The following is a 13,127-nucleotide window of genomic DNA, read 5'->3' on the forward strand; positions in this document are numbered from 1 at the left end:
TTGGACTTTTTTGCCTTCTCTTGGGTAATACCTAGACACGTAAAATCCCATAAAGCATACGATTGTTTTGGGATATGATCTTCCTCATCTAGTTAATATGTATGTATGTGGTTTCTGTTATGCTAGACATTAGTACTGGTGCTTGTGCAGCTCAACCAAATGTAAATTCTAAATCCACCATTGCATCTCTCAGACACAAGCTGCCAATAAAAATCAGCTCCAGTTAGCACAGTGTTATCTATGCCACCTTGTGAAAAATATACAAGCTATAGTCTCTATGGAGTTTCAGTGGCCTTAATTTCAATTCTTTTGCTCTGGATACCATACATTTTGTAGAATTACCTTCATTGTGTTGCATTTGGTTATTATAGGATTTGTGGAACCAAAATTGTCAAGATTTAGTTTCTCTTGCCTCAATGCTGGTAGCTTTTAATTACTTAGTTTAAAAAAGAATCTTCCCTCCCTTTGAGTCCCCATACTCACGTCCATGGTCAGAGATGGCTGGCTTTATATTTACTATAGGTTATACTAGCCAGATTTATAAGCTTGTGGTTGCTTGGTGCTAAAGGGAACAGGCCAGGCAACAAAGGAACTTGGAATAGGTGCTAAAAAATCTCTTCATAATCCCAGTGTGGATAAACAACTGCTAGGGGTGCTGTGTGAAATATGTGTTTAAAGAATGCTCCAAGTAGTTATTCCACATATACAGAAGTAAATGTTGATCTCAGTTTTGTTTCTCATTATGCACTGATGTGCACTGATGTTTTTAGATGTTATGTATGCTGGTTTCTGTTTAACTAAATTGGTTGTGGAGGAGTGTAATATAATCTCATATCAAGAGAAAGTTTTACTGCAACTGTTTCCCGATCTGAGCTTTTTACCAGTTCTTGACGGAATACTTAAAGCTTTTTTAAACTTCCTGATCATCATTTATATCTCTTGTTACTACCAGTTATCCCTTTTCAATTTATGGTTTTGGTTAGCTCAGACTATCACATTATTTTATTTGCAATCCACTCCACTGTTGCCATTTGCTTTGTGCTTAAGGTCATTATTGTGCTAAAAAGCTAATTTTCTCCCAACTCATTTGTTTTTGGCAGGCAGGAACAAGTTTTCTGCTGGGATCCTTCTTTCTTTCTATCTTTAACAGACATTGCTGACCCTTCGTCTGCAAAGCATCCCCAAAGAATGAAACTGCCTACATTTTCTATAGGGAAATGATTTGGTCTGTCATATGCATGTATCAGTCTGATGAAACCCAAAGAAGAATGACCAAAACATTTCCTATTTGGCTTCATTCAACCAACATGTTTTCTTTGCTTCCCAGATTTTTTTTTTTTTCCACATTTCCTTTTTCTTCAGTAGTGGCTTTAGTCTTGTTTTCCTCCCATAATCACCATGTTTGTGAATATATCTTGAAACTGTTGCACAGTTAACTATTTTCTCGGTCTCCAATCACAAACCTCTGTAATACTTTTAAAGTTGTATCAATGATCTCAGTAGTTTACCAGTAAGAAAGAGCAGTTCAGGTTATTATACAGATTACCATTAAGTACCTAACAGTATTGAAAGCCATAAAACACTATATTGAATTTAGAAGATTATTTTTGTCAGTTATTTCTTAAAAGAACAAATTATTGATTTCTATTGTAGTGTTATAATGAATAGGACTGCTGCCCAACAACTCAAAACCCCTGCTTTCATTTCTGACATGGTTTCTGTCTGGCATTTGCACATTCTTCTTTTGTCCATAAACTTCAGTTTCCTTATTAAGTCTCAAATGTGTATGTGCTTGTGAATTAGCCTAGTCAGGCTATGTGAATGAGTGCCCCATGTGAGGAGCAGGTACTCCATCTGGAGTAAGTTATTTGTTTTATCCAAATTCTAAAGTGACAGGCTCACCAAAAGACTTTAATTGAAAAATCATTATTTTTTAAAACCACTTATTCCAGCAATGATCCATGTCCTGTCAGCATTAGACATAGGATGTAGCCCTGAATTGATTACCCTTGCATTGTGGGGCAAACTCTCTCACACAGTCAGTCATACAGGGCTAATGTTTATTAAAGTTTCTTTTCACTGTAAACTAAGTATTTTTGAGGAAAAAAACAAAACTTCAGCAAGGAGAATATGTCAACTCTACAAAGACAATGGATAAACCGGGATTTAAATCCAGCACACACTAGCCACTTCTCCAACATGCAAATTAGGAGAAAAGACCCTTCAATAAACATTTAGATGGATGATTTCTCAGTTATTTAATCCTAATTTGTTGTGCACACCTTGGAACCTTTAAATCTAATTTGTAAGCATAATTCACATGATGTAGTCTCTACATGAGCTTGACTTTTTAAATGTTGGCATTTTCCTTGACCTTAAAAAATTGTGACTGAGCACCACCTGCTGGTATAAAGGAAAAATAACAGTATAAGCAGTCAGAAAATGCTTTCCCATTTTACTATTTTAAATATCTATACAAGTACATGTCATCAGCTTTTTGTAATTCTGACTTTCAGGTTCTTATGGCTTCTTAATTATGAAAATATAAATAAAAAATAATCTATTCATTTTATAAACCCACTCATTCTAATTGCGTAGTTTCAAGGCGCTGGGATCTTTCCAGGCAGAACCCGAATTGAGCCAGGGAAAAACTCGGGATCAGATTAATTAACTGCCAAGACTCACTCACACCAAGACAATTTAGAGTTACTTAAAATATTATGTGTACTAGCAACTGGGAGCCCGATCGAATCGGGCTACAAATTCTACATGTGTGAAATCCATACTTTCTCTGCAAAGAATTATTTGTTTTTTTAAGTCCTTGAAATAATTTTATCGTCATGCCACTGATTTGTGCTTAAAATAGACCTTTTCGGCCGATATAATGAAGAGCTTCCTTTTTAAATGGGGCTGCGAAATGTGAACTCAGCTCTGTGGCGCACCTAATTTGATTTTTTCCGGCAAACAAATTTTCAAAGCAAACCGTATTTTACGACTCTAATCGTAGATCGGCTAAAATTTAAACAATGACCGTTGTTAATACCCTGCCGTCATTACTCAGTTTGCCAATAGATGTCAGAAGGACGGATGCCAAAACCGAACTGCCCAAAGATAGTTTTCGACGTACCAAGCAAATGGTGATACGTTCTATATGAACTGTCGAAGGGTTTAAGTCAGTCAACGATGTTAGTCCTGGAAAGTACGCCCCACCAAACCAACGTTCCAAAAATCAACCGAACTTACTGTTATCTGCTCGAACCAACACCGACTTACTATACTCGGCATCACTGAAGCATTCGAACATTCTTAAACAATCATGCAATACTGCGTCCGCGTTTGCCACATTATGTTCTAATTACAGATGCAGAGTCTCATTGCATGGTTCTAACTTGTATTGACTCGAGGTATTGACGCAAACACCATACATACGGATAGTATCAAATTATATATAAGGATACTTGGAATGTAGGAGGAAAAGCAGGCTACTCAGAGAACGGAACCTTAAGGATAAAATACCAAATCCACATAGTAGCCAGACTAGAATACAAGCTTAATTTCCTGGAGAAAGCAGTTACAATCACTTTGCCATCATTTTGTTCAAGTAACTAGTGCAGTACATTCATCTGTTTTCCAAATTAATATGTAAAATCAATATAGGTTAAGAGACTGAAAAAATCCAGTTTATTTGGAACACTATAGACACCTTTTATTTGGTAATGGCTGGTGGTTTCATTTGCAGGGCAGGTTCAAAGACTTGCTGGCTGGCCACCTATTCTTTCTGTGGTCAACAGTATGTTATGATGAAGTATATCGTGTCATTTTTTGTGGAATTATGTGACAGATTTTCACAAGTGGTGCCATTTTTTCCATCTACCTTCAGGCAACTTGGGGGAAATACCTCAGTAGGACAATGCTACCATTCATATAAATTTAATAGAAAATAATGTATTGCAATGAGTGCTGGCTGTAACATTTAGACAAAGGAGTCAGTTGCCTAGGGAAGCAAATTTAGGGGCAGGTTTTTACACAGCATAGACTCTGACTTACGAACACCCAAACGATGCAACTGTCTTACTTCTATTAACTTGATCATTATATATCATGCAGGGTAACTGAACTCAAAGACACAATCAGAACATGCAGCTTTTGACCCCTCAGGCAACAGTGCATATTTATTGTTTAATATCAGGACATAGAACAGGCAAATTGCTAAATTCCCCTGCTGTTAGAGGCCATGGGGAACACTACCCAAAACAACAAGTACACTGCTAAACACTGGAACAAGATGCACCTCACCATGCATTATCCCCTCTGTACATACACTTTGCTGGGCCGTTCTTCAGTCACGCTGCCTTTTCCTGCATGTGAATCATTAGGGCTTCAAATTCTTGCTTTCTCTAATGCAATAATTTGGCTCCGCCAACCAGCTTTTGTTGTACCCTTGGAGGTCCTCGCTGTCATCTCCTTGAAACACTGGTCCCCCTGACCCTTGAGACATTCCTATTTAAATAATGCATGTCACGGGGTGCTCAGCCCCTTGACTATGCTCCCTAGAAAGCCATGGAAGAGATAGGATATTTCTAGGGAGGTTGCTGTCAATCCGGTGACTCGCTCCACAGCACCTAAAAGTGCTGTCACCCTCAAGTAGATCTTCAATGAGATTGTACAAGTGTTTACTGTTAAACAAAGTTAATAAAGACACATTGAACCAATTGGCTGAAACTACATGTGCGCAAGGCTTTAAAGCTGACTTCCCAAACTGGTTCAGGGCTGCTCTACTTAGTTACTGATGAAGCTCATGGAGAAGTGTTTGCAAAAGGAGATGATGAAAATTATTATAATCACTGTTCCTCTTTACGCTTAAGTTCACTGTAAAAGCCTTCAGCCACAACAAGCAATACTCATTGTATTCCCAAAGTTAAGAAAACTGCTTCTTTAGCTGATGTCAATTAAGTAATCTGCAGTGACTTTTATTACTGATTCATTGTACTTTTTATATTTTAATTAGGGTATAAAAGTTATATTAATCTTTCACTCCACCTTATCATTTGCTATTATTTCATATGTGAAAAAGTCATAATATACATTGATTTGCTGAACACAGTCTTGCACTGGACGTTTGTTAATCTGGGAGAAGATATGGATTTTATGTGTTTATGTTTTGATCTAAATCACTAAAGTTGTGAGTCTTAAGCTTGGGTCTAAAAGCAGAGGTTTAACAGTCATCTTTTACATAAGCAGGCAGATCATTCCATAGCTTTGGGGCTCTATAAGTAAAAGCTCAACCTTCTACTGTTATTTTAATACTTCTTTGAATCTTTAGTAGGCTAGCATCTTGGTATCTCAATGTACACTCTTTGTTTTTATGTAATTATAAGTTAAGAAAAATAAATGATGATTGTTAGTGGTTTTTACATATTTTCATAAAGTATACATCTACTTATTTAGGTGTTGTGGGACCCAAGGATTGTGAGTATTAAATTAGTTTCTTGTTTCCTGATGAATTTATGAAGTTTTTAATATTAACTATTATTCCACAACACCGTACTGTATTTGTTTTACCTTGAGAGCACAGACATAACGTATCTCCTAGGCAGTCTGTTCCAAAAACTCCTGGAATGTGCAACTCCTGCTACGTCTTGCAGTTGATAAAGGTCACCCCTGGCATCCTGTCACTATCCAATCCACTAGCATGTGGATTAAAATTTTGATTATTGTCAATCCAGTTTAAGAATGTCAGTTTCTGTTTCAGATTCCAAAGTTCTGGTTAGCAGTTACGTTTTTGACTTTATCTTTTTCCTGACTATGTTCACCTCTGGGTCCTTTTCATTCAATTAATTTACTTACATTGTAAGCAGGACCTTGGCTATTAAGTGAAGTGGTGGCTCTGTGGCTTAGGATTTGTGCTGGTATCTGCAAGGTTGCTGGTTCAAATCCTGTTACTGCCAGAAGGGATCAATACGCAAGTGGTCCCTTGAGCAAAGCTCTTAACTTGAAAAATTGCTCCAGAGTCGCTGTACAATGGCTAACAATTTCCCCTTGAGGATTAATAAAGTATATAAAAATCAAAAAAAAAGTTAGGGGTTTATTTGTAAAAATTAGGATTTTGAAATCAGTTATAAGCTTAGTTTGAAACAAGCATAAAGACTAAAGAAATGGAGTTATGTAGTTGTACTTTCTAGGACTTGTATTTTCGCAGTAACATTTTGAAGTAACTGAAAGCTACATATAGAATTTAAACAGCCTCTGAATAATACATTACAGTAGTCAGTTCTAGTAATGCATAAATAAAATTCCCTGGTATCCACAATATTTAAAAAGTCTATAAAATTTCTTATATTTATCCTATATTCAGATTGTCCCTGCATTTTTCTTGTGTCCTAGAATCTTGAGCAGTCTTCTTTATTGTTATTGTTAGAGCAGTAGGAAGGAATTACACAGTCATATCTTTGAGTTTACAGATGCTTTAAAAAAATATCCAACCTAACACCTAAAGTATTGAGTTCCATCTCATATCTAGAAGGGCAAAATTTTGCGCCACTCTTCAGAATTTTTGGCTAGTTAGGACTTTTTCCTACTCCGAGTCATGCTTTATCATCAAGAGCAAAAAAGTTAATTGGGATATGGAAAGAAATGTGAAGATGATCCTGGAAGAAGCATGTGTATCACAACATTACTTTGTTGTAGGAGATCAGTAGCATAAAGAAAACTAAGAGGAAGTATGTACTGAAACTGAAGGTCTGGGAGTTTAAAGAGAAGACAGTGAAAAGTAACTTTGTTGAAACCTTACTTACAAGAGCAAATGAGGATTAAGAAGCATCAGGTGTGAATTGCATTAGGAAGTGATGTAGAATGTTTGGTTGAAAGCAACAGAATTATCTGCGGTTGGACTAAGGGATCACTGAAATACAAGGTGTTACAGTAGGGGGCACTATCGCTCCCTTGAACCCTTAGGTACCACGCAAAACACCCGGTAAAAGTCCAATAATTTTTCTTTATTGTAATAATTATGTGCACTAAGCACCCTCCACTCCACACTACTTATTAATAAACAATAATCAATAAACCAATCCTCCAACTCCCAGACACTTAGCCACCATTCCTCCCAGCTCAGCCCCTCGTCTGGGAGTTCCCATAGTTCTTATATACTTCCTGACCACTACGGGTCAGATAAAAGTTCTTTTTTTTCTTTCACCCCGGAAGTACATTATTCCTTCCGTTCATGTGACTCGGAAGTAGTTCCGGGGCATAAGGAAAATAGTAGTCCCTGGTTCTCCCTGGAGTGACCCCTGGTGGTCCTGATGTTATTCAGAAGGGCTTTACAGGAAAACTCCATAGTCCATGATGCCCTGCTGGAATCTGAAGCATCTCCATGTCGAAGGGATGGCTCCCTTTGGCGGCCTGGGGGTATTGGCCGGGATAAAAGGCCGGCCATGGACCACAAAGGACATATAGTGTTGTAATGCTAAGGCAGAGATGGTAATTGTGGAAAAGAAGGGCTATGGTAAGGAGTGTCTATAAGAAAAAATGTAGAAGGTGACAAGCCAATCAATAATGAACAAAAATGAAATACTAGAAAAGCAGATAAGAGGGCACAAGAAGCTAAGACATGGGAGTTTGCTAGTGAGCTGAAGAGTAAGGAAGAAACAAGGAATTGTTCATGATCACAAAACAGGTGATAAAAGAGAGGCAGGATGCTGCAGGTGTGAAATGCTTGATAAATGCTGAAAGGAGCATTGTGTTAATAATAATGTTAATAAGATCGCTTGGAAAAAGTAAACAGAGAAGCTGCAAAACAATAAATTAGTATATCGGTGTTCATTCTAAGATAATTAAAGGACCAATCTTTAAAGATAGGCAAATCAGAGGAGACAATTGGAGAGTTGTTGGAAATATTGAAGGCAGTACAAGGTCCTGCAGTTGATGTTGACAAAGAAAACAGTGCCTTGACAATAATAATAGAGTCTGAGAGGGAGGCTTTACAGGAATGTGCTTCAGAGAAGGAGCACCGGTCAAGTGAGATTTACACATCTTCAACGCCATAGTCTAGAGCATATCTTGACCTCTCCAGGGTCTCCTCAACCTGCTCCCTACTCTTGTTACAGATCATAGTGTCATACGCAAACATCATGGTCCAATGGGACTTGTGTCTAATCACGTCTATCAACCTGTCCACCACAATTGCAAATAAGAAAGGGTTCAGAGCCAATCCCTCAATCCCATCTCAACCTTAAACACATCCAGTACTCCTACCGCAGACCTCACCACTGTCTCACTTCATTCCTTCATATCCTGTTTCTTGGGACTTGCATACTTCTCTGTCACTCCTGACTTCCTCATACAACACAACAGGTTCTCTTCAGGTATCCTGTCATGTGAATTCTCTAGGTCCACAAACACACAATGTAGCTCCTTTTGGACTTCTCTATACTTCTCCATCAACACCCTCAGAGCAAACATTTCATCTGTAGTGCTCTTTCTCGGCATGAAACCATACTGCTGCTTACTAATCATTACCTCTATTCTTAACCTAGCTTCCACTACTCTTTCCCATAACTTCATGCTGTGGCTGATCATTTTTATCCCTCTATATTTACAATAGTTCTGCACATCACCCTTATTCATATCCTCCTTAGCATTAATTTTTTTCTGGAAATAACACGTAAAAAGGGTTGCATTTTTTTTTTTTGCCTTGAAAAATTACATATTTATTAAATCTGATCTTTCTACTGTAAAATGTGCAGAACACTAAAAGTACAAATCAGAAGTATAGAAAGTATAATAATGAATAATAATAATAAAAAGAATGCTAGTACTGTATATACTGTCAAAATGTGTTGTTTGTGTGGTATATCTTGAAGCACGCGCAAATACACAATCCAGTGTCCCAGTTGGGACAATAGTAGCATGATTCCTTGTGGATTTTCTTTCCTTACTGATCAGCTTTTGAACAGCAAACTGCATATGTGCGATTGACACGAGCATCACTTTCAGATTTATCAGAATCACTTTCGATTTCGCTGCCTGAAGACAGATTCATTTCGTCATCACTGCTTATATCACTATCAAGAGTGTGCAAAACCTGGGCTGCCGAAAAACATTTGATACAAGATGCCATTATGAGGCTCAGAGAAGACATGTCTGCACCATTGTCTGGGTAACACTCGGACCTGTTGCTTATGTAAGACATGCCTATATTGTTTCCCAAGCAAGGCTTGGCACTAACGCTGATGGCACTTTTGAAGCATCTGTACATTTGCCTGAGCGAGGATAAGGAGGTTATAAATTGGTGCCAGTACACTTCTCCACTCCTCAGGCATCCTCTCACTTTCCATCTCTCATAAACACTTCCATTCTTCTACAGGTATTTCATATGAATCAACAGCCTTCCCATACCTGCCCATCACCACCTCGTTCTCTCTATACCCTTTACCAGCATGTCCACTGAAATCCGCTCCAGTCACCACTGTCTCTCCCTTGGGTATACTCACCTCCACTTCATCTAGTTTACTCCAGAAATATTCTTTCTCATTCATCACACACACAAGTTGCGGGGTATATACATTAATAACATTCATCTTCACACCTTCAGTTTCCAACTTCATAATCAACTCCCTGTTTGAAAGTCTTTTTACCTCTAAAACACTTTTGACATACTGTTCCTTCAGGATAACCTTTACATCATTTATCCTCCCATCCACACCATGGTAGAACAATTTGAACCTCTGATACACCTATCCTTACTCCCCTTCTATCTGGTATCTTGAATGCACAATATCAGCTAACTCTCTTCTTTTACCCGTCATACTGCCAACATTCAAAATTGCTACCCTTTCACTCTCCTGACCTTCCTTCTCTCTTCCTGCCTTCAGACACACCTCCACTTCTTCTTCTCCTTCGGCCTAGTAGCCCAGTTTCCCCAAACACCCTGTTGGCTTAAAGTACTGGTGAGGGCCGTTGTTAACCTTGGCCTCAATGAATCTGATATGGAAATCTGTATTGTTGTCCACATATTGATTTGGCAAAATTTTAAACTGAATGCCCTTCCTGACGTAACCCTGCCCATTTATCCAGGCATGGGATTAGCACAAAAAACTGACTGATTTATGTATCCTCCGTGGCTAGGTTACAACAAAAAAGTCAGGATAAATCTTTAATAAACTGTCAGAACATTTTTGTAAATGGCTATTTTTTTAAGTGTCACTCCCATTAAAAAGTAGTCTTCACCTACGTTTTTTAAGCAATAGTGTCTTAAACATGTCATGCCTTAGAGAAACACAGTGGACAAAGAAAAGTAAAAAATACTGATAATACACACAGTAGACACATTCTTGTGCAATCTTTTTTTGGTATTGTATTGCTGTCACTATTTTAAGTAGTAAACATGCAAGTATGAATTTAATTTGACTGGGCAAAGGTGAAAGTAACCTTAAATTTGAACTTGAACCAGAAACATATAAATGTAATATTCCAAAATCACCAGTTTGGACAGTGAACAGCCTTTATGTTCTACTTCACAAGATTTATACATAAGACGAGAAATAGGCCAATTGATAGAGCCAAAATGTTATTGTTTTTAAAAAGAACCTTCCTCTAGCATTTGAAAGCCTAGTTAAGCTTGGTAACTATTTTCAGAATTACAAATAGGATGTATTTTTTATTTTGAAATTACATTTTTCAATTATGTATTGTAGTTGGGGGCGGCACGGTGGCGCAGTGGTAGCGCTGCTGCCTCACAGTTAGGAGACCCGGGTTCGCTTCCCGAGTCCTCCCTGCGTGGAGTTTGCATGTTCTCCCCGTGTCTGCGTGGGTTTCCTCCGGGCGCTCCGGTTTCCTCCCACAATCCAAAGACATGCAGGTTAAGTGGATTGGCGATGCTACATTGGCCCTAGTGTGTGCTTGGTGTGTGGGTGTGTTTGTGTGTGTCCTGCGGTGGGTTGGCACCCTGCCCAGGATTCGTTCCTGCCTTGTGCCCTGTGTTGGCTGGGATTGGCTCCAGCAGACCCCCGTGACCCTGTATTCGGATTCAGCGGGTTAGAAAATGGATGGATGGATGGATGTATTGTAGTTGGCTAAAAATGAAAAACATTTACAAGAGTTGTTACCAATTTTAATAATTATTATTTAAATGTGTATTTATTCTGCCTTTAGGTTTTATTCATTATGGCTTATTAAATAAAATTGAATTGTTCTTATATACTGTAGTTGTTTTTGATGATGTAAGCTTGTTCTTTTCTATTTAATTCAAGTACTCATTAAGTACTTTATATCACCCTAAAGTGTTCATTAAGTAGTTTGTATCATTAACAGCTTTTAAAGCTGTTATCTGTATCTTCTGGAACACATTTACAGTGGTTTATGCTTTGCACCCTGTGCTCCAGTATAGACTCTGGTCCATAGAAGCCCCAAAAGTATGTAAAGTAGGCTCAAATGATAGATACTTCAATTATTCTTAATATAAAGCTTAATGAACAAAATACTAGTTTTTACATCAGTAAACTACTTTTATTTGAAAACTCAGCTCCATAAGAGTTTTGAGCCACATCTGTCAAAATGGATATCAGTTTTAGACAGAGAATATAATATACCTCAATGCCAGATAATCCTGAATTTCAGACAGAGATTTTTCCAGTATAGTCTAGGCAGGTATCGTGTTGGGGTTTTGAATGACTGAGTTACTCAGAAAGGGATCTCTGAAGCATACTTTGGTCTCCGGTATAATATGGAAAGAGCAGAGACCAAAGTTGGTTAAGTATTTGTAAGAAATAAATACCTTTAATTTAAATAAAATGTTTAACTGTAAAGAAATTCTGTTGAGTCTCTTTTATAACTAAGAGATTTAAAAGACTTGTGTCAAATAGTAGAAGTGTCAAACAAGTTTATTTATGTTCTTTCCCAAAATATGAAGGAATTAAGTAATAGATTAATTTGCCACAATCTGGCCCACTGTCACAGAGCCCTGCAGAACTCCACTATCATGATCACCTATGATAAGACTTGTTACTGTGAAGGACCATACTGCTTATTTTAATTCATAGTCGTTGATGTATTTATTAAACCATACTATTCCCAAACCCACTTAATCCAATTTAGGGTCAAAGGGACTGGAGCTTATCCCTGCAGCACTGAACACAAATTAAGACCATTTCAGTTTAGATGACTTTTCCAGTGATTTTCAGTTGTAACTGTGTTTGTGTCATCATAGCAAATCACAGGAAATTGGCAGTGTTCTCCCATATAAAGGCCAGGAAGGTAATGCGACATGCACAGTGACTTACTCGTATCTGTGTCTTGCCTTAACAAAATGTCTTTATTCCTGGGCCGGGCTCTGTATTCAATTGGGCTGCTCATCTGGAAGTATGATGCATATAATTCAGCAACAAAGAATATACAACTCATAATCTGAAGAGAAGCTTGACTGGCTTGAATTCTCATGTTTTACGTGCCATGAGGGAATGAAAAAAGAAAAAGGGGGCTGAGATTGCGACTGAACTTACCATACATATTAACCCTTTATGAAGCACCAGCTCCATCAGACAGTATGTTGTTGACTGTCATAAAAAGGGGTGAACATGAATGTGCTAGAATGTTTGCATGCACTCACTAAATTTGACAACCCCAATTTACATGGTTCAGCGACAAAATTGGCAACTACAGTCAACAGTTCTGACAGATCCTACGGCTAGAAGTTGTGTAATCTGACATCAACTTTAGGAAACACCCCTGGACAGAGTGTTAGTCCATCACAGAGCCCATGCATGCACACCTACACTCGGGACAGTTTTCGACAATTAATCTCCCCATACTCCATGCTGTTTAATTGTCTTACTAATGGTTTGGTTTCTATATTTACTTTCATACCAATAAGTATTAATCTCCATTATAACTAAAGGTATTTTCTTTCAGTTTGGCCTCCCATGAATCATGGCACCAGATGATAATATTCCCAGAAATTCCAGCAAGACGGCCAAGGAGCAGAGCAACTGTGCCACAATGAAAGCTGAGCATGCGGTGATGGACCTGAAAAGATCAGATGGGACAATCTCCCGTTGTGAATCGGAAAAGGATTCAGGCTACTCTGGTAAGTAACCATAGATTCATTTTTCTTGTTATACGGCACATCAGCC

The 13,127-nt window shown here is 38.0% G+C and overlaps 1 protein-coding gene across 3 annotated transcripts in view; it reads left to right on the top strand.

Moving 5' to 3' along the window:
* LOC120538729 (CLOCK-interacting pacemaker-like) overlaps positions 1-13,127 on the top strand; it is a 153,235-nt gene that overhangs the window by 108,887 nt on the left and 31,221 nt on the right. For all 3 annotated transcript variants that reach the window (XM_039768148.1, XM_039768149.1, XM_039768150.1), the window contains one exon: positions 12,907-13,081. In XM_039768148.1, the coding sequence (XP_039624082.1) occupies positions 12,925-13,081 (157 nt within the window). In that variant the 5' untranslated portion in view covers positions 12,907-12,924. The remainder of the gene's footprint in view (positions 1-12,906; positions 13,082-13,127) is intronic.

This window comes from Polypterus senegalus, chromosome 11, assembly GCF_016835505.1.
Source record: "Polypterus senegalus isolate Bchr_013 chromosome 11, ASM1683550v1, whole genome shotgun sequence".
NCBI classification, from domain to species: Eukaryota; Metazoa; Chordata; class Cladistia; order Polypteriformes; family Polypteridae; genus Polypterus; species Polypterus senegalus.